The 20,782-nt window shown below is 44.0% G+C and overlaps 1 protein-coding gene across 1 annotated transcript in view; it reads right to left on the reverse strand.

The window, feature by feature from the left end:
- stpg1 (sperm-tail PG-rich repeat containing 1) overlaps positions 1-20,782 on the reverse strand; it is a 42,715-nt gene that overhangs the window by 14,095 nt on the left and 7,838 nt on the right. The window contains exons 2-6 of the mRNA XM_068006563.1: positions 18,190-18,337; positions 14,721-14,842; positions 3,961-4,062; positions 3,438-3,617; positions 282-393 (exon numbers count right to left, since the gene is read on the reverse strand). Coding sequence (XP_067862664.1) covers positions 282-393; positions 3,438-3,617; positions 3,961-4,062; positions 14,721-14,842; positions 18,190-18,289 — 616 coding nt within the window. The 5' untranslated portion in view covers positions 18,290-18,337. The remainder of the gene's footprint in view (positions 1-281; positions 394-3,437; positions 3,618-3,960; positions 4,063-14,720; positions 14,843-18,189; positions 18,338-20,782) is intronic.

Raw genomic sequence — 20,782 nt, forward strand, 5'->3', positions numbered from 1 at the left:
TATGAAGTAATGGCAATTTTGTGACAAAAGATCCACTTCCATTTTAGCAAAAATGATGAAAAAATAGGGATGTTGGAACAAAATAAATTACAAACCAAACCTCGGTAGTTTGATCGCAATAGATAAAGATGTGCTGTGGATCAAACCTTAATTATTATTTCCAACTTCCTCAATGGTTCAGCGAGTTTCTCCAGTGAGTAACAATGCAGTCTTGTCATATTTATGCACAAACCAACTGAGCACAGACTATTCCATTGTATTCAAAAGATGTGCATACTTACATGGGGAGGGTATCTTCAATGTCCCTGGTGGAACTATGTCTCTCCGGGTTTTTGACAAAAATGCTGATTCAGCAGAGACATTGTTCATTTTCCCAAGATAAACATTAGAAACCTGGAGAAAGAGTTGTACAAATTAGATTGAATTCCTTCTGTACATAAAACTATTTTGAATGGATGTATGACATTTCTATCCCCTCCCCCATCTGTTGCATTGAAGACATAATTTGAGCCAAATTGAATTTTCAGTATTAAAGGGCAACATAGTGTTAACTGTATTATTGGAAATAATATGAATGTTCACTTTGCATTCATTTGTACGAACCAATTAGTGCAAGAATTGCAAGAATCTTCCCCCCACCTTGGATTTCTGCAGATTAGAATAATAGCATTAAGCCATTTTTTCTTCAGAATTAATCTTATCTCTGGTACAGTAGCCAGTCAAATTTTACTTACTTTACTTAAACAAAGCTAATTACACAGAGCAGACATGGCTGCCATGTTGCGGTTTCATGTTACAAAATCATATGCATACTGTTACAGATTTCAGGCCTGCTTTAGATATTCTCTAAGGGTCAGTGCCACTGCTCTCTCCCATAAGCGGATCCTGTGTCCCTCATAGAAAAAAGAAAGAACTTTCATTTATATAGCACCTTTCACAGCCTCAAGATGTCCCAAATGACTGTCCAATCAATGAAATACTTTTTAAGTCTATTCACTATTGCAATGTTGGGAAACGCAACAGCCAATTTATGCACAACAAGATCCCACAAACATAAGGTATAAATATTGGCCAGGACAGCTGAAGAACTCCTCTGTTCTTCTTTAAATAATGCTGTGGGATATTTTAAGCCCACCTGAAAGAGCAGTTTAATGTCTCATCTGAAAGATGGCACCTCCGACAGTGTAGCACTTCCTCAGTACTACACTGAAGTATCAGGCGAGATACTTATGATCAGGAGGTTACCTTTGCTGCGCAATATATAGTCATATGATAGGTGATCCGGGGATTGTAACAATGAAACTCCAAGTTAGATGAACTAAATACTGTAATCACACACATCCCTTCATCTGCGCTTCTCTGAACTTCTGAAAGGCAGATTGGTTATTACTTTAGTAAGACGAGGCTGAAGGTAAATCAACAAACTGGTTTATTTTGTAATTGTTAAGCGAACAAGTACAGTAACATTTTTAGTAAATCTCATCGTATTTCAACTTAATTCAGTATCACTCCTCTTAACAAAGAAAATAATAATTAAATATGCCCAATGTCCCTGCCAGCAGGCTAAATACCACTTTACTGGTTAATAATTACACTGATCCTGATTGGCTGTATCTTAAGGAAGTCATGCTTGCTCTCTGTCTCTCTCAACAGATCGTCTCAAAACATTGTTCCAGACCTTGAGCTCAGCTGCTTTTTTGATGCCTAACTGGGCAGGAAACCAGCAGCGTGACTTTTGATCCGCTCCCACCTCTCTGTATCCAGGGATTGGCCAGTATGACTGCCAATTAAATCAGCTACTGCCCTCCTGGGTGAGGTTCCTTAGAAACTACCCCTGCTGTTCTCAAATGAACAGGTCCATCCTGACATAATGGGAGTCATTTTAACTTTTATCGCTGGGTGAAAAACAGATGATGGCAAATCAGCAGTCGGTTTTACACATCTCTCGATTTTATTTTCCATTGACTCTCTGAAGCAATAGTTTAAAGCCACTTAACACCCTATTCACTCCAGTTGTGCCATCAGACATGTTAAGCAGATTGTTGTGAACTGCAACAACAACGACTTGCATTTATACAGCACCTTTAACATAGTAAATCGTTCCAAGGCGCTTCACAGGAATGTTATTGAACAAAATTTGATACCGAACCACATAAGGAGATATTAAGGACAGATGACCAAAAGCTTGGTCAAAGAGGTAGGTTTTAAGGAGCGTCTTAAAGGAGGAGAGAGAGGTAGAGAGGTTTAGGGAGTGAATTCCGGAGCTTAGGGCCTAGGCAGCTGATGGCAAGGCTGCCAATGGTGGTGCGATAAAAATCGAGGATGCGCAAGAGGCCAGAACTGAAGGAGCGCAGAGATCTCGGAGGGTTATAGCACTAGAGGAGATTACAAAGATAGGGTGGGGCAAGGTCATGGAGGGATTTGAAAACAAGGATGAGAATTTTATAATTGAGGCATTGCCAGACTGGGAGCCAATGTAGGTCAGTGAGCATAGGGGTGATGTGTGAATGGGACTTGGTGCGAGTTAGGATACGGACAGCAGAGTTTTGGATGAGCTCAAGTTTACGGAGGATGCAAGGTGGGAGCTCGGCCAGGAGAGCATTGGAATAGTCGAGTCTAGAGGTAACAACGGCATGGATGAGGTTTTCAGCAGCAGATGAGCTGAGACAGGTGATGTTACGGAGGTGGAAGTAGGTGGTCTGCACTGAGGACCCTTACAATACTGTAGCACCTTGAGGCCAATTATAGTGGCAAGCCCAACCAAATTTGCCAGCGAGAGGATGTAAATTCTGTGGCAGGACTGTCCAGGGTTGGAGGGCATCAACTCTTTGCTGCGAGTATTTCTTCTGCAATGTTTAAGCTTTATGAAATTGTACATAAAGTAAAATGTAACACCTGAAAATTCCACAACTTTTCACAGTTTTTGATTTGTTGTTCTCAGAAGAGAAAATAATACAATGTGATACTCCTTACACAACTGCAATATCATTGTCCCAGAAAGTTAATTTGCAGAGGTTGGATAAGGCATATCTGAGGAAATACAAACCATTGTTTTCCTCTCCCGGACTGAAATCATCAAAGCAGAGCAGGGATTGGACCTGGGACCTTCTTGGTCTGTATTGCTCAGTACCAAACTACATCACACAGTGTGTTAAGCCGTCAGAAAACCAACAAGGGCATTTTTATTTGAGTAACAATATTACTTCTGAATGTCACCAACACAGAGTTCGCACGCATTATAAATATCCAGAGTGAACAGTAAAAAAACAACTTGAAAGAAATTACTATAATGAAAAATAAACTATTTTACTCCTCCATTTGGAGTGCATTGTAACTTGACCCAGACTGCTTCACTCAATCTGTAGCTCTCTGATGCTTGCTCCAATTACAGCACTGTACTAAGCAACCTTTCATCTATCTGAAATCTCACTACTCACATTATATTCATTGGGACCTGGTGTCCAATTTTTGGGATCATCCACTTTCATAGCGATGGGCTGTTCAAACATACTGCTGTTCCCCATGTGATAGTCCACCTTTGACAAAAATGGAGATGGAATGTTGTATGCATTTGCTCCTGGCGTCTGAATAGTTTTTCTCCGTTCAAGACGGGATGCCTAAGCAGTGGGCAAAAAGGAAGAAATCTTATCATTGGAACAATTATGGGAACAAGAAGAACAATGTGGAAAGGACACAATGCATTTCAGGCTCTAATTACAATACAGATGTAGATTTACATTTATTTGGGACTGATAAGACTTCCCACACACAAACCTTTGCTGATCTGTAAAATGCAGTTTCTGCTATTTTTCTGTTCTACGAAGGCTGTTTGCTTTACTTTTGCAAACAGACCCAACCATTTGCAGAAAAATTAGCACAGAGCAAAAGCTTACCAAATAGGTGCCTAATATTTTCCCTGGTATCACAATTACATTAATATAAGAAAACATAAAAACTCACTTTGGAAGCAAGCCCACCCATTCCTCTCTTGGAGAAGGAGGTGCTGAAAGTTTCGACTGGTCCATGAGTGTTATCATAGGAACCTGGTCCTGGGTTTTCACTCTGTAAAAGGAAGTCAGCTTATTGATACTGAATCAAAATGACAGCATGTGAGATTTAAGTGTTAATGGATGACCATAGCAGGGAATTAAAAGAAAGAGATTAATGTATAGCATGTCCCTTTAATCAGACCTCTATTCTTTATTCCTGTTGCACAGCACTTCTGCTTTCTGCTACTGCTTCAGTCACTGTGTTGGTTTTCTGCTCTTTGCAACTTTGAAAAGTTGCTGCATGAGCTCAAACACTATCCAGGAACTCTTCATTGTTCCTAACACAATGAAGCAGATTGTTTAACACCCTGCCACAAGTTAGAGAATCTGGTGAAGGTATGCTTCATTTGGCTTGACTATCCGCCATCATCTTCAAATGTAAACACCAACTAGTGAATTTCTTCATCACTAAGATTGAGGCCATTGGGCAGCTATCCATTGTTATCTTGCAGCTTTGTGTCCAGCTCTCTCAAAACTGTTCAAATCCTTCTGCTGTGCATCCTCTCTCCATTGGCCTCATTGTTGGTGACAGAGCCTTCAACCATTCTTTGGAACTTCTTCTCTAAATCTCTTTGCCTCTTTATATTTCTCCCTCCTTTAAAAGCCTTCTCAAATCTTTTCTTTTTGACCCCCCCTCCCACCAATTAATACCCATACAAAAATAATTTCAATACTTAATTGATTACCCATCTTTGAATAATTGTGTATTTCAGTTCAGTTTCCTTGTCTAACTCATATCAACCAAAATCCTCACTGATGTTCAAGGCCCAGCCACAGGATAGTGAGAAGAGTACACAAATATGAAAAATGAAATATGTTAAAGGGCTAATTTTCCGACTGTAAACCACAGGCAGGAAGCCTCACCCGCCGGTTGTGTATATTAGACCAAGTGGTCAGAAAACTATGCACAGCCTGCACCTAAATTTCTGATGTGTACTTCTAGCAGCTGAGGCTCTTTATCAAAAGCACAAAGCGTTAAAATTACTCCTTAAATCAATTGCTGCTGTGAGGTTATTTGATGTGGGAATGAAACCTTCATTCATTTTGATGGTGAATTGTTAATTGCAGATAAGTTATCTCATCCTCATTCAAAAGGGAAAACTGTGTTATAGATATTTAATCTATTGCCTATGAAAAGTACATTAAATGATCCAAAGGAAGAATTTTCTATGATATGCCATGTATGAATATATCAGGGTCAATGCAGCGATGCTGCACTCTGTAAGCACACCCAGAATATTCGGAGAGTGTGCCTTGGTGAGTCCGGCCAGTTGATCTGAGTGCTGGATTTGCAAAGTGCCACATTCAGCTCCATAAAAGAATTCCAATTTTTGGTTGTTTTGCAAGGAGCATTGAGAACCTCTTAATTTAAGGTAGGTAAAGAGAAATTGTTTCCACTGGCAGGAGAGTTGATAACCAAAGGTCACAGATTTAAGATAATTGTGAAAAGAAACAGGGGAAGATGAGAATTTTTTTTTATGCAGCGAGCTGTTATGATCTGGAATGCACAATCTGAAAAGGTGGTGGAAGCAGATTCAATAGTAACTTTCAAAAGGGAATTGTATACTTGAAAAGAAAAAATTTGTAGGGCTATGGGGAAAGAGCAGGGGAGTGGGATTAATTAGATAGCTCTTTCAAAGAGCCAGCACAGGCATAATGGGCCAAATGGCCTCCTTTTGTGCTGGAAGATTCTATGATTCTTATTGATTGTTTCTTATTGTATCTGAAGTTCTGTTTTATTTGGATCTTATCTGTTTCTGCAATGTTCTTGATGCATAATTTGTTATTGGGGTTTTTCTTTTGCACTACAAGACTGTTTTTCTACAGCAGTCTCACTGATACCGACTATTTCACTTGTAGCAAGCAAATTATCCAGTCTGGGAATTTCTTTGGACATTCCTATGGCAGTCCGTGATTTGGAGGAGGAACAGGAGTTCATGTGGATGGAACAAAGGCACGTACAATTACAACCTCAGGCATTTGGTATCCATCCATCCTTGTCCCAGGAGCCAAATGTTAGACCTCGGCACACTTACTTGATGAAACCGCCATTAGTCATTTGTGCTTGATAGGGAGACTGTCACAGAGTTATGGGCCTCAATTTTAGGGGGCAATTGCGGGTGCATTGGGGGACTCTGAAAATTGTGGAAATCCCATTCGGGTTGGGTAGCCGGCTCCAACCCATCGACTTTCGAGTTTCGCAGGGACCCACCTGTGTGCGCGCAGGTGACCCAAAAACGGAAGTCCCACCGGTTTTGACAGTTAAAGAGCCAAATATACCTCATTGAGGTACTTAAGGCACTTTACCTGTGACGGAGTAAATGATTAGAACGATTTTTAACTTACCTGGGCAACTTGCCCACCACTTCTGATTCACGATGTCCGATGTCTCCCTCTCCGATGTCCCACTCTTCACCCCTCCCCCCCTGATGTCCTCCCGATGTCCCACTCTTCAACCCCCGATGTCCTCCTGATCTTCCCCCGTTCTTCCCCTCTCCCCCCGATCTTCCCCTCTCCCCCCCCGATCTTCCCCTCTCCCCCCGCCCCGATCTTCCCCTCTTCCCCCCCCCACCCCCCCGATCTTCCATTCTCCCCCCCACCCCCGGTCTTCCAGTCCAGTGCCGGATGACGTCTGGCGCTCTCTCTCTTTCTCGCCACCCCCCCTCGCATTGCAGCTCCTGATGGCAGCCAGCCTGCCCATCAGGCTGGCTGCCGGGCGCGAAACTTGGAGAGGACGTTAATCATTAGCAATCAACATGCGATCGTGTCGGAAACATTAAGTTTTGTTCATGCGGGTTTGCCACGAGGACCTTCACCTCCCCCCCTCCCAACCCACCACCATTGCAAAATCAATCCCATGCTGTCTCCTTAAACACGACTCTGGACAAGTTTCACCACAGAACAGCTCTGCCCATGAAGGTGAAGGTGACCATTGCATAACATTTCAAGTCACCACAAAAACATTTGCTATACTGGCCAGTTCTCTGTGTACCAATGTATCCAACAAGTGACAGAAGCTTTGTTTGGCAGAGAAGCACTTTCCTCACCTTCCCCATGGAAAGGAAACAGCAGCATGAGAGGACATAGCATTTATACCACTAGCAGTTTCTCAAAAATGTGCTGATATAGTCATGAATATGCAGGTGGTCTTGGACCATAAGTCCTGAATTATGCAAATGAACGTATGTTACCCTGGGAGTAAGCACCATGCCTTCATTTTGTGACATTCCACCGTGCCATCATTATTTGAAGGGATAGGCAGAATGGACAATTGGCTTCTATGCAACCAAGGACACCCAACTGCAGCCATGGCTATACGCATTCACTTACTGAATTAAACCTTCCAGTTTCTTGAGCACTGGACCTGAAATTGCAACCATAGTATCGTGCCAAATCAAAACTTTTTCCTGTTGTCACTCTTTTAAAAAAAGTTAAAATTGGACTCCATGTAGGATAATAACCATGTATAATAACCATGTGTAGACATTCAATGTTTCGGAGTCAACATCTGCTTCTCTGTGTTCATGGATGAAAATCAATGCCATTCCTGGCTCAGTCCTTCGCCGCTGCTCCTGACTGCTAACTGTTGCTCTGGTGGTGGAACTCCGCTGAATGCTGTGGGCAGCAACTCTCATGATAGCTTTGCGAGATCAGGAAATCGCACCCACAGTATCTAACAGAGTTCCATGTCCCAGAGCAGCAGAGGCACCCCGGGGCGATGCTGAGGGAGGAGGGGAGAATGGTGCCAGTGTGAACTGTAAGTGGGGGAGGAGATAGTCAATGTGAGTTGAAAGGTGGACTAGAGTGCCAGTATGAACTGGGATCAGGGGAAGAGAGTGTGGTCTGAAGGGGAGGCCTTCTGTCACTTGGTGAATGGAAAACTGGAAATGATGACAGAGGAACGTACTGCATTTTCAGCAAAAGCTTCACATGCTTTGCAGCAGTGTTTTCTCATTCATACAGGTTCATGAACCCCCAAATCGTTCTGTTCTTCCACAACAGCCAGCTTTCTCCCATTCAAATTATAATCATTACTTTTATTTATTTTTCAACAAAAATGTACCACCGAGCGTGGCGGCAATGTGGACCACCAGTGGTCGGAGGGTGTAATTGCAGCAATTCAAATTTACCTTGGCAGTTTTCATGAGAAATGTGAACACAGGAATTTCTAATGGGAAAAGTAGATATCAATAAGGACAGAATGTATGCCTTTAAAATTTGGGTTCAATTACATCTGTGCACCCTGGTTCCATTATCTCCCAGCTTCTAACACCCACTTCTCTTGCAGACTACACTGTGCATTCAGCTGCCTAGGCCCTAAGCTTTGGAATTCCCTCCCTAAACCCTTCCACCTCTGTTGGGCCAAATGGCCAGTTTGTGTGCTGTACATTCTATGTAAGGTGCACAAGACATTAAAAGCAGCACCTCAAGTGGATAGTCCATTGCAGGGCAGAGCAGGGGAGTGGGACTAATTGGATAGCTCTTTCAAAGAGTCAGCACAGGCACGATGGGCTGAATGGCCTCCTTCTGTGCTGTATGATTCTATGATTTGCAAACGCTATTAGCCCCTAACCTGCACAGCTCACAGGGGTGACCGAACTTTAGAAGGACAAGACTGTTCAATTCCTTTCACCTGTGGTAGGTTTCGCCATCTGGTGGCTCATCTTAGAACTCATTAAACTCCACATATTTAGGACCAAGACATTTATTTAGCAGCAAGTGGGTTTGGTCAGTAAAAGTAAATTCTGTAACTATCGGGACTGTTTGCATATTGTGACTAATGTACTGACAACAAAACAAATCTTGATAAGTCTGCAGTTAGCACCCAATTTGGACATTTTCAAATCCTTTCTCCTCCCATGGACACACGGTAACCTGTGGTGTGCCCTGGGCTTCATCCTTGGTCCCCTCCTGTTCACCATCCACATACTACCCCTCATTGACGTCATCTACATGTGGTCAGCTTCTACATGTACACTGATGACATTCAATTCTACCTTTCTGCCACCCCACTGACTCCAGTGCTGTTGCTGTACTATTTAATTGCCTAAGCAACATCAAGTCATGGATAAGTTATAACTTCCTACAGCTCAACAACAGCAAATTCTGTTGGGTTTTGCCAGAACTTGTGTGCCTCCAGCATTGGCTCCGTCAACCATCCTGATGCTTGCATAGGCTGAGCCCTGTGGTGGATGGATAAGGTGGATGTTAACCTCAGCCTTCAATCACACCAGAACTTTCCTAGTTATGCCCCTATCTTACTGCCACCAGTGCTAAAACCCTCATTCACACCTTTGACACTTCAAAATTCAACTTCTGAAATGCTCTCCTTTAGCCTTCACAAATTTCAACTAATCCAGATTTCCTCAGCCCAAGTCCCATCACACATAAAACACAGTCTGTTCTTCACCCCCAAACTCACCTGGCTCAGTGGGTAGCACTCTTGCCTCTGGGTCAGAAAGTCATGGGTTCAAGTTCCACTCCAGAAACCTGGGCTGACACTTCAATGCAATACTGAGGGAGTGCTGCACTGTCAGAGGTGCCATCTTTTGGATGAGATGTTAAACCGAGGCCCTGTGAAAGATCCCATAATACTATTTCGAAGAAGAAAAGGGGACTTCTCCCCAGCGTCCTGACCAATATTTATCCCTCAACCAACATTACTATCTGGTCATTACCTCATTGCTGTTTGTGGGACCTTGCTGTGCGCAAATTGGCTGCTGTGTTCCCTACATTACTACATTGACTACACAACAAAAGCGCTTCATTGGCTGTAAAAGGCTTTGGGATGTCTTGAGGTCGTAAAAGGTGCTATATAAATGCAAGTATTTCTTTCAAATCAACTTCAAGATCCTCAATCTTCATTTTGAAATCTTGGCACAGCCTCACCCAGTAATCTTTTCCAGCCATAAATTCCAACCCACACCTTCCAATCCTCTGGTAACTGGTCGTCTCCCTCCTCCTCTACTCCACAATTGGAGCTCAATCTTTCAGATATTCCACCCCTGCCTGTTAGAACTCATATCCACAGCCATTTCACCACCCGGCACAACAAACAAGAAGCAAGAAGCTCACTAAAGATGAATATGAAGGCATTCAAGTCACGGCTGCTGTGCTGCCCACTGCCGCTCCAGCTTTTTGGGCACCCCAGAATGAAAAGCAGCGCAATTTCTGGAGAAGCCTGGAAATTCCCGCCGAGTTCCCCTGTCACATTTTGGAATTTGTTTGACCACTTTTCCACACAATGGATTTGGAAAAGAGTTGCTTTTAAATGATGGTTTTCAAAGCAAAGTGTATTCACGTCATTTAAAAACAAAAGCACTGAGACAAAAGATGGTTAAAATGCCAACAAGCTTTGCACTTTTCCCCCAAAGGACAAAAACAAAAAGCAGTTCATTTGCCTGTCTCAGTACTCTAAAAACGCCTCACTTCTATTGTGTTGGGAAGTCCCATGGTCCTGGCCATTCGGTAGGGATTGTCTGGCATAGTCCTTCTCCTTTGGTTGTTGAACACAGAAATAAAATAGAGATGGAGATACACACTGAAAGTCAGGTTTTTAAACAGAAAGTTGCTCGGACAGGATTTTATCCAGACTGAAGGTTATTATGCAGGAATTTTGTATTATTACATGAAGACAAGTTGTACTGATTGAATTAAGTGAGTACAATCATCACTGTTGCTCTGTATGTTCACTCGCTTTCTGAGAAATAAAGCAGCTTAATGTTTCATTCTGGTGTCATCTGACACAAGCGTAAACAGTCTGCCCACTCAAAGACTGGAGAAGCACACATGAGGGCACATGTGAAAGAAATGATATCCAGTTCATATCTCAAGGGGGCCAAATTGTTACATCCCCTGGAATATGCCATCGTTTAAGTAGATATTATGTAATGAGTCAACTCCGAAATTGTTTTTTAATTCATTCCTAGGATTTGGGCGTCGCTGGCAATGCCAGCATTTATTGCCCATCCCTAATTGCCTTTGAGAAGGTGGTGGTGAGCCGCCTTCTTGAACCGCTGCAGTCCTTGTGGTGAAGGTTCTCCCACAGTGCTGTTAGGTAGGGAATTCCAGGATTTTGACCCAGCGACGATGAAGGAACGGCGATATATTTCCAAGTCGGGATGGTGTGTGACTTGGAGGGGAACGTGCAGGTGGTGTTGTTCTGATGTACCTGCTGCCCTTGTCCTTCAAGTTGGTAGTTGTCGCGGTTTGGGAGGTGCTGTCGAAGAAGCCTTGGCAAGTTGCTGCAGTGCATCCTTGGTACACGCTGCAGCCACAGTGCTCTGGTGGTGGAGGGAGTGATCAAGTGGGCTGCTTTGTCCTGGATGGTGTCGAGCTTCTTGAGTGCTTTTGGAGCTGTACTCATCCAGGCAAGAGGAGAATATTCCGTCACACTCCTGATTTGTGCCTTGTAAATGGTGGAAAGGCTCTGGGGAGTCAGGAAGTGAATCACTCGCCACAGCATATGCAGTCTCTGACCTGCTCTTGTAGCCACAGCATCAATGTGGCTGGTCTAGTTAAGTTTCAGGTCAATGGTGACCCCGAGGATGTTGATGGTGGGGGATTCAGCGATGGTAAAGCCGTTGAATGTCAAGAGGAGATGGTTAGGTTCTCTCTTGTTGGAGATGGTCATTGCCTGGCACTTGTCTGAAGCAAATGTTACTTGCCACTTATGAGCCCAGGCTTGGATGTTGTCCAGGTCTTGCTGCACGTGGGCACGGACTGCTTCATTATCTGAGGGGTTGCGAATGGAACTGAACACTTTGCAATCATCAGCGAACATCCCCATTTCTAACCTTATGATGGAGAAAAGGTCATTGATGAAGCAGCTGAAGATGGTTGGGCCTAGGATACTACCCTGAGTAACTCCTGCAGCAATGTCCTGGGGTCGAGATGATTGGCCTCCAACAACCACTACCATCTTCCTTTGTGCTAGGTATGAGTCCAGCCACTGGAGAGTTTTCCCCCTGATTCCCATTGACTTCAATTTTACCAGGGCTCCTTGGTGCCACATTCGGTCAGATGCTGCCTTGATGTCAAGGGCAGTCACTCTCACCTCGCCCCTGGAATTCAGCTCTTTTGTCCATGTTTGGACCAAAACTGTAATTTGGTCTGGAGCCGAGTGGTCCTGGCAGAACCCAAACTGAGCATCAGTGAGCACGTTATTGGTGAGTAAGTGCCGCTTGATAGCACTGTCGACGACACCTTCCATCACTTTGCTGATGGTTGAGAGTAGACTGATTGGGCTGTAATTGGCCCGGTTGGATTTGTCCTGCTTTTTGTGGACAGGGCATACCTGGGCAATTTTCCAAATTGTCGGGTAGATGCCAGTGTTGTAGCTGTACTGGAATAGCTTGGCTAGAGGCGCATGCTAGTTCGGGAGCACAAGTCTTCAGCACTACAGCCAGTATGTTGTCGGGGTCCATAGCCTTTGCTGTATCCAGTGCACTCAGACGTTTCTTGATATCTCGTGGAGTGAATCGAATTGGCTGAAGACTGACTTCTGTGATGGTGGGGATCTTGGGAGGAGGCCGAGAAAGATGGCTGAAGATGGTTGCAAATGCTTCAGCCTTATCTTTTGCACTCACGTGCTGGGCTCTGCCATCATTGAGGATGGGGATATTCACGAAATGTGACAGAATGAGCCTTTTTTATCCTGGTGCAGACGCAGCGCAAAATCCAAGGCAGGAGCAGACACTGGGAACGGATGAAATTCCAGATGCTTGTGGCACAAGGGAGTGCAATTTTAAGCTCCAGGTTCCCAGCCATGAGCTACAGCAGTGCTTAGCAGTATCTGCTGTGGCTCAGTTGGTGGCATAGTTGGAGTCAGAAGGTTGTGGGTTCAAGTCCCACTCCAGAGACTTGAGCACATAAGTTAGGCTAACACTTCAGTGCAGTACTGAAGAGTGCTGCACTGTCGGAGGTGTTGTCTTTTGGATGTGAGCCCCGTCTGTCCTCTCAGGTGGATGTAGAAGATCCCATGGCATTATTTTGAAGAAGAGCAGAGGAGTTCTCCATGGTGTTCTGGCCAATGTTTATCCTTCAACCAACATAACTAAAAAAAAGATTATCTATTCATTATCACATTGATGTTTGTGGGACCTTGCTGTGTGCAAATTGGCTGCCATGTTTCCTACATTACAATAGTGATACACTTCAAAAGTACTTCACTGGCTGTAAAGCACTTTGGGATGTTCTGAGGTCATGAAAGGCACTGTATAAATGCAAGTATTTCTTTCTTTAAGTTGTTTTTTTTTTGGCCAAGCCAGCCTTGCCCCTGAGTTCAGCCAAGGTGGCTGTGCCCCCAGGTTCCCAGCTGTGGTCCAGGGTCAGTTTTTTAAAAAATGGTCTTTCGCCAAGCCAGGCTTGTCCCCAGATTCTCAGTGGCAACAATGTTTTACAGTGCATTTACACTCCACAAGTTTAGTGTTAACAGTTTGCAATACAGTTGTTTTATTTGAAAATTAACACTTTTTGGGGATTGGGCAACAAAGTCAGTTAAAACATTGTCTTTTCTTCTCCGGATCTTAGATTTGAACCCAAAGGAAAGAAATAATTTGCATATTTGTAGCACCTGTCGTGACCTCAGGATGTCCAAAGCGCTTCATAGCCAATGATATATTTCCGAAGCCAAGTCATTGTTGTAATATAGGGAAATCTATGAGATGAAAAGTCTCCTCTCTCTGCCAGACATAGACGTTCTATGCAAAATGTGGCCCTATGTGTCACTGAAATGTTGAAATGTGTTCAGTGATAGATTCGGATTGTGAATCCAAAGCAGCTGCCCATAATTTGCCTCAAATTTGGGCTAGATTTGACAGTTAGTAAGGAAAGTGGAGCTGTTACACTGATAAAACAAGTCGGTCATTTTCTGAAGTTTAGGGTTAAGTCACATTGTTTGTACCAAGGAAATAAAGAGCTTGGTTCCATAAATCCGCAGGTCATGATCCTGGTGATTACGTTGGGATTGCGCCTGCCTGCTGGTGTCCACCAGCACTGGAATCTGTAGGGTCAGTTGCTAATTTGCAATGGGCATACAGGCACCTGTGTCACTGTGGGCACATCTCCAGCACGTGCATGCCCCACGCAGCTGGAAGATCCGGTGCTTGCCTTTGGTCGGAGGCTGCCCAGACCTTACCCCCAGAACCCAGCCATATCCCCTTTGGCCCCATGTTTAAGGGGCTGATAAAGAGTTGTTTTTGAATATTCTATTATTTGGGAGCCCAGACCATTTGCCAGACCTGGACTGCCCCCTCACCCCACAGTGGGACCCACACAACCATGTGAAAGATGTTACACCTTATCTCACTGAGCGTACTGGCCTCCATTTCCCCAACTCATGCTGGATCCCGAATGAGTTGGGGAAATGGGAACTCGCAGCCTAGCAAGCCTCTTCTCCCCCTCCCCCCTTAACCCCCACAATGACATTTGCTTTGTAAGGGGTGGGCGGGGGTTCAGCTCCCCACATGGTCTAGAAATGACAGACACCCAGCGCAAGTGGGTCCATTTTTTTTTGGTGGGTTCCACCTGTCTCTCACCAGAGTTACATAGGGAGTCTTGTGGAACTCCTGAGGAAATTTATGTATACAGTATATGTTTTTTTAATTAATATTTAAAAAAAATTTTGTTTGTGCTTTCAATCATTTGGTGGAAACTTGAAGAATTTATTACCTGGTTGAAATCATCGTCAAACCTTCTTGCCTGAGAACCAAACCCCTTCTTCTCAGGGTTTTCATACAACACAGTTTGATACTTGGTAGGGATTGTAGGGGTTGCCTTCGATGGTTGCCATTCTACATTGCCACAAGAAGAGAATTACAATGATATTAGATATGGAGATTAAAAAATCCATCTCACTCATTAACTAGCAAAATATACCCTGCCAAGAAATAAATATTTACTATTACATATATTGTATGTTGCTGGGGCAGGTGCCTCAGATCTGCATTATTCATTGATTGATGGAGGTGCTGCACAATTATAGCAATAGCTTCGAGCTGCATTAACAGTTATCATGGTGTATTTTTTTTTATTTGATCATGGGATGTGGGCATCGCTGGCAAGGCCAGCATTTATTGCCCATCCTTAATTGCCTTTGAGAAGGTGGTGGTGAGCTGCCGCCTTGAACTGCTGCAGTCCGTGTGGTGAAGGTTCTCCCACTGTGCTGTTAGGTAGGGAGTTCCAGGATTTTGACCCAGCGACAATGAAGGAACGGCGATATATTTCCAAGTCAGGATGGTGTGTGACTTGGAGGGGAACGTGAAGGTGGTGTTGTTCCCACGTGCCTGCTGCCCTTGTCCTTCTAGGTGGTAGAGGTCGCGGGTTTGGGAGGTGCTGTCGAAGAAGCCTTGGAGAGTTGCTGCAGTGCATCCTGTGGATGGTACACACTGCAGCCACGGTGCGCCAGTGGTGAAGGGAGTGAATGTTTAGAGTGGTAGATGGAGTGCCAGTCAAGTGGGCTGCTTTGTCCTGGATGGTGTCGAGCTTCTTGAGTATTGTTGGAGCTGCACTCACCCAGGCAAGTGGAGAGTGTTTCATCACACTCCTGACTTGTGCCTTGTAGATGGTGGAAAGGCTTTGGGGAATCAGGTGGTGAGTCACTCGCTGTAGAATACCCAGCCTCTGACCTGCTCTTGTAGCCACAGTATTTATGAGGCTGGTCCATTATGTTTCTGGATAATGGTGACCCCCAGGATGTTGATGGTGGGGGATTCAGCGATGGCAATGCCGTTGAATGTCAAGGGGAGGTGGTTAGGCTCTCGCTTGCTGGAGATGGTCATTGCCTGGCACTTGTCTGGCATGAATGTAACTTGCCACTTATCAGCCCAAGCCTGGATGTTGTCCAGGTCTTGCTACATGTGGGCACGGACTGCTTCAATATCTGAGGGGTTGCGAATGGAACTGAACGCTGTGCAATCATCAGCGAACATTCCCATTTCTGACCTTATGATGGAGGGAAGGTCATTGATGAAGCAGCTGAAGATGGTTGGGCCCAGGACATTGTCCTGAGAAACTCCTGCAGCAATGTCCTGGGGCTGAGATGATTGGCCTCCAACAACTACGACCATCTTCCTTTGTGCTAGGTATGACTTCAGCCACTGGAGAGTTTTCCCCCTGATTCCCATTGACTTCAATTTTACTAGGGCTCCTTGATGCCACATTCGGTCAGATGCTGCCTTGATGTCAAGGGCAGTCACTCTCACTTCACCTCTGGAATTCAGCTCTTTTGTCCATGTTTGGACCAAGGCTGTAATGAGGTCTGGAGCCGAGTGGTCCTGGCCGAACCCAAACTGAGCATCAGTGAGCAGGTTATTGGTGAGTAAGTGCCACTTGATAGCACTGTCGATGACACCGTCCATCACTTTGCTGATGATTGAGAGTAGACTGATGGGGTGGTAATTGGCCGGATTGGATTTGTCCTGCTTTTTGTGGACAGGACATACCTGGGCAATTTTCCACATTGTCGGGTAGATGCCAGTGTTGTAGCTGTACTGGAACAGCTTGGCTAGAGGCATGGCTAGTTCTGGAGTACAAGACTTCAGCACTAGGGGCTCATAGCCTTTGCTGTATCCAGTGCACTCAGCCATTTCTTGATATCACGTGGAGTGCATCGAATTGGCTGAAAACTAGCTTCTGTGATGGTGGGGATATCGGGAGGAGGCTGAGATGGATCATCCACTCGGCACTTCTGGCTGAAGATGGTTGCAAATGCTTCAGCTTTGTCTTTTGGACTCACGTGCTGGGTTCTGCCATCATTGAAGATGGGGATGTTCACAGAGTCTCCTCCTCCCGTTATTGTTTAATTGTCCACCACCATCCATGACTGGATGTAGCAGGACAGCAGAGCTTTGATCTAATCCGTTGGTTGTGGAATCGCTTAGCCCTGTCTATAGCATGTTGCTTCCGCTGTTTAGCATGCATGTCATCCTGAGTTGTAGCTTCACCAGATTGGCACCTCATTTTTAGGTACGCCTCGTGCTGCTCCTGGCATGCTCTTCTACACTCCTCATTGAACCAGGGTTGATCCCCTGGCTTGTTGGTAATGGTAGAGTAAGGAATATGCTGGGCCATGAGATTACAGATTGTGCTGGAATACAATTCTGTACCCCTTGGACGCCCTGTTTTGAGCTGCTAGATCTGTTCTGAATCTATCCCATTTAGCACTGCGGTAGTGCCACACGACACGTTGGATGGTGTCCTCAGTGTGAAGATGGGACTTTGTCTCCACAAGGACCGTGCGGTGGTCACTCCTACCAATACTGTCATGGACAGATGCATCTGCGACAGGTAGATCGGTGAGGACGAGGTCAAGTAGGTTTCTCCCTCGTGTTGGTTCACTCACCACCTGCCGCAGGCCCAGTTTGGCAGCTAAGTAGTTCAGGACTCGGCCAGCTCGGTCAGATGTGGTGCTACCGAGCCACTCTTGGTGATGGACATTTGCACGTCATCATCCATTAACAGCAAGCCCAGACTCAAAGGTGGTGACTGTAGTTGAAAATCTGCCTCCACTATTTAAACATTAATGAAATTTTCATTAACAGTTCAAACAATTTGAATCCAGTGCTATCTGATCTGCCTCACTAAAGTTTTTGTGTCAGAATGCTCTTAAAATGTGGAAACAAATCCAGTTTATATCTTCAGTGATTGATATCTCAAACACCCAATTTGAACACCCAGTGTGTCAAAACAAATTAATTTACAGTAGTTTTTAAAAAATCATTTTATTGACCTGACCATCCAATAACGTTATGAAATTAGAGTTTGGATTTTCCTGCATAATCCTGCCCAAAAACAAATAGGATGGCAGTGGAAACTGAGGAAAAATGGAGCGGTGAGGTCTATCACCACCTCATCACCCCAACATCGATTTCTTTCCCCCATTAAAGATTTAGTGAAAATGAGGAGGAAATTATTTGTTGTGGTTTAACCTGAAAAAGTGAAGATTAAATTTTGAAACAAAACTCTCCAGCGAATACATTAAAACAAATGAGCAGCTTATGACAAATTAACCAATTGTCACCTGCGAATTTCCAGCAAGAGGTTCAATCAATGGATTAATGGAGGCAGAGATCACTAAGCACAAGCAAGCAGAATAAACAGAAAATATGCTTATGGCCAATATCATGAATGATTTAGTTACCTTTACCGAGTTTTCCTGAAGGTACCTTACGAATCCATTTATACTCAGGCCTGCAAATCTGTTCGTCCTCGGGCTCCAGGGATTGAATATAATCTAACATAATGTAACTGAGGGTAGTGACAGTGCTCCAGTCTCAGGCTGTGGGGATCTAATCAGACACAAGCAATAATAGAGGAATTGGTTAATCTAGTCACCTTGGTCAACTAGTTGCTTTAAGCTGTTAATGTTTCTCAGAACCAATAATCTTCTGGTGACTTCCCAATTTTAGCCACCAAACAAAGGTGATATGTCTCTCCAAGGGACAGAAGGAAAATTGGAGGTCACCTTAGGGATTCCTGTGTACTCCTTCCAACATCCAGTAAAACAGCATTGGCAGTGGCTTAGGAGCAGGTCTGTAACCTGAGGTCTGAATCGAGGGGGGGGTCGGTGGTACAGAAAGTCTTCAAGAAGGGAAAAAAATAAAAATATAACTTTTCCACAAAATTTACCTGCACAGATGAGGAGTGGCTGATCAGTGCTCCCAAGTGGCCATTTGGGATTCATAGAGTAAGAGGATATAGTTTTGTTCCCAACCCACCCAGTCCAGGGGAACCACTCAGGTCCTATTCTGCAGGGAGGGGAAATTGGAAGGCAAGTCCCCTGATCCATTCCTGTGCACCTCCTATTGACCAGTTACAGAACTGCCTGGGCAGAACTGTGGCAGGAACTTGTCTAACAAGCCAAAACAGATTAGAAATAGCAAAAATAGAAAATAACCCAACACGAAAAGACTTTAATTATAAATACTGCAGCAGCTTTTGGAACTATAAAGATCCATTCAAAAAATAAAAAATCAAGAAATAATAGCCTAATTTTCCTCCTCACCCCCCCCCCCCCACCCTTGCCCTAGCTTAAATTGCATGGTATGTTTTTTTCAAGTGCCTGACTTGATATCAACTGAACCCAGCCATATCTCCAGGTGCAGCTCATTTAAATGGCCTGCCAGAGCACCAGACAAGGCCTGGGAATCAGTGATGTGCAGGTTGGAAGCTGGCCACGGTTGCAAGTCTTAAAACCTACATTTGTGGTGAAATTTAGGTCTGTTGGCTACTGACAGGAACAGCAACCACATGGCCTCCACCCCTACTGTGCAGCCCTGATGGACCCAACATTCGATGTGGGAGGAAGTTTCTGGCAGCCCCTTTACAGATTCTCCAATCTGATGGGGTAATCCCGCAACCTTTATAGCTTGGTGGCTTTTGGAGGAGACATATGCCCAGTAGAAGCCACAAAAAAAGATGAAGGAGTGTTATGACAGCACTCTAGGGGTACCAACCCTCCCAACTCTAAAGGTTAATCTCCTGGACACTGCTGCGAGCAACCCAGGAGAAAAATCAAAGGGGCATTCAAAAAAGTGTGTGTTTTTTCATTTTTTTTGAACACTTTCGAATTGGCAACCTTACATCACTCCCACCTGTTTCAGGCTTTCAGCATGATTCAAACTGGAGCAGTTAAATTTCATTCAACAAACAACTGGGAGGCCTGAAACATGCTGAATATGCACAGGAATTGTGCATCAAGCGTAAATGTAGCAGAGACCTTGCACTATGGGTCTCCACCCATTTTTTTCTCTCCCTGATGCCCCAGAAACTGCCGCTCATGAGGTGTTCGGTAGAAGAAAATTGTCCCCAATATCTCAAGGTACCTCTAAAAATAGTGCACAGCGTGCTGACCTATGTTGAATATAATTTTCATTTCTGTAAATCTTTTCCACATTGTTTTGAATCCACGAAGCTGAGGATAAATGGTGAAAGGAGACATCATCCATCCCTGGAAGGAGCAAGAAAAGCTCAAAGGCTAAAACAATCCTGGCCTCTCGTTATTACTTCTTTCTTTCTTCTTGTTAACCTGTTTATTTTCTCCCAGTTTTCCTTCTTTGAGTCTCTCTGTACCATCCACCATCTTCTGCAACCCGAAAGTGATGGAAGCGGTGAAAAACTGCTCCCAGTCTCTGCTAGTGTAGTTCTACAGCCACTGACTGAAGGTGTGTGATAGCAGCCCAGCTTAACTCTCCCTCCATGTTGTGTCACTCAGTGGAGATGCTGTGCTGCACAATGGCACTACTGAAACCAAGAATCACTATGTAGAAAATTCTGGGCCCAAACATGTTTCATTTATCATTTTTTGAAGAATGTTCTAGAAGGACCTGAATTGCAGCCTTCTAACCGGGTCACACCCAAAGATTAAAATGACAGATTAGTAATATAACTTAATCATTTTATTTCATAAGCTGATAAATTGCAGAAAATGAGGATTGTCAGTGGTGAGTATTGTATCATAGAGAAGATTTTTTTAAAATTGTTGGCAGAAAATTATAGTGTAAATTTCTTAATGAGTATAATTGTCAATGGTTCCACTGTAACTTCCCCATAACAAAATAGTAGATTAAGATGGTTCATTCATTCCGACAGAAAATAAGGAATACACAATTGTCTGTGGTCCGTGGAAACCATATGCAAACTATCAGACATTACGATATTCTTTTAGAACTTTTTGTGTTCAAAAATCTAACATTACTATTTTTAAAATGACTGTTTTTTTTTTAGTTATGAAC

Source organism: Heptranchias perlo, chromosome 26, assembly GCF_035084215.1.
Source record: "Heptranchias perlo isolate sHepPer1 chromosome 26, sHepPer1.hap1, whole genome shotgun sequence".
Lineage (NCBI taxonomy): Eukaryota > Metazoa > Chordata > Chondrichthyes > Hexanchiformes > Hexanchidae > Heptranchias > Heptranchias perlo.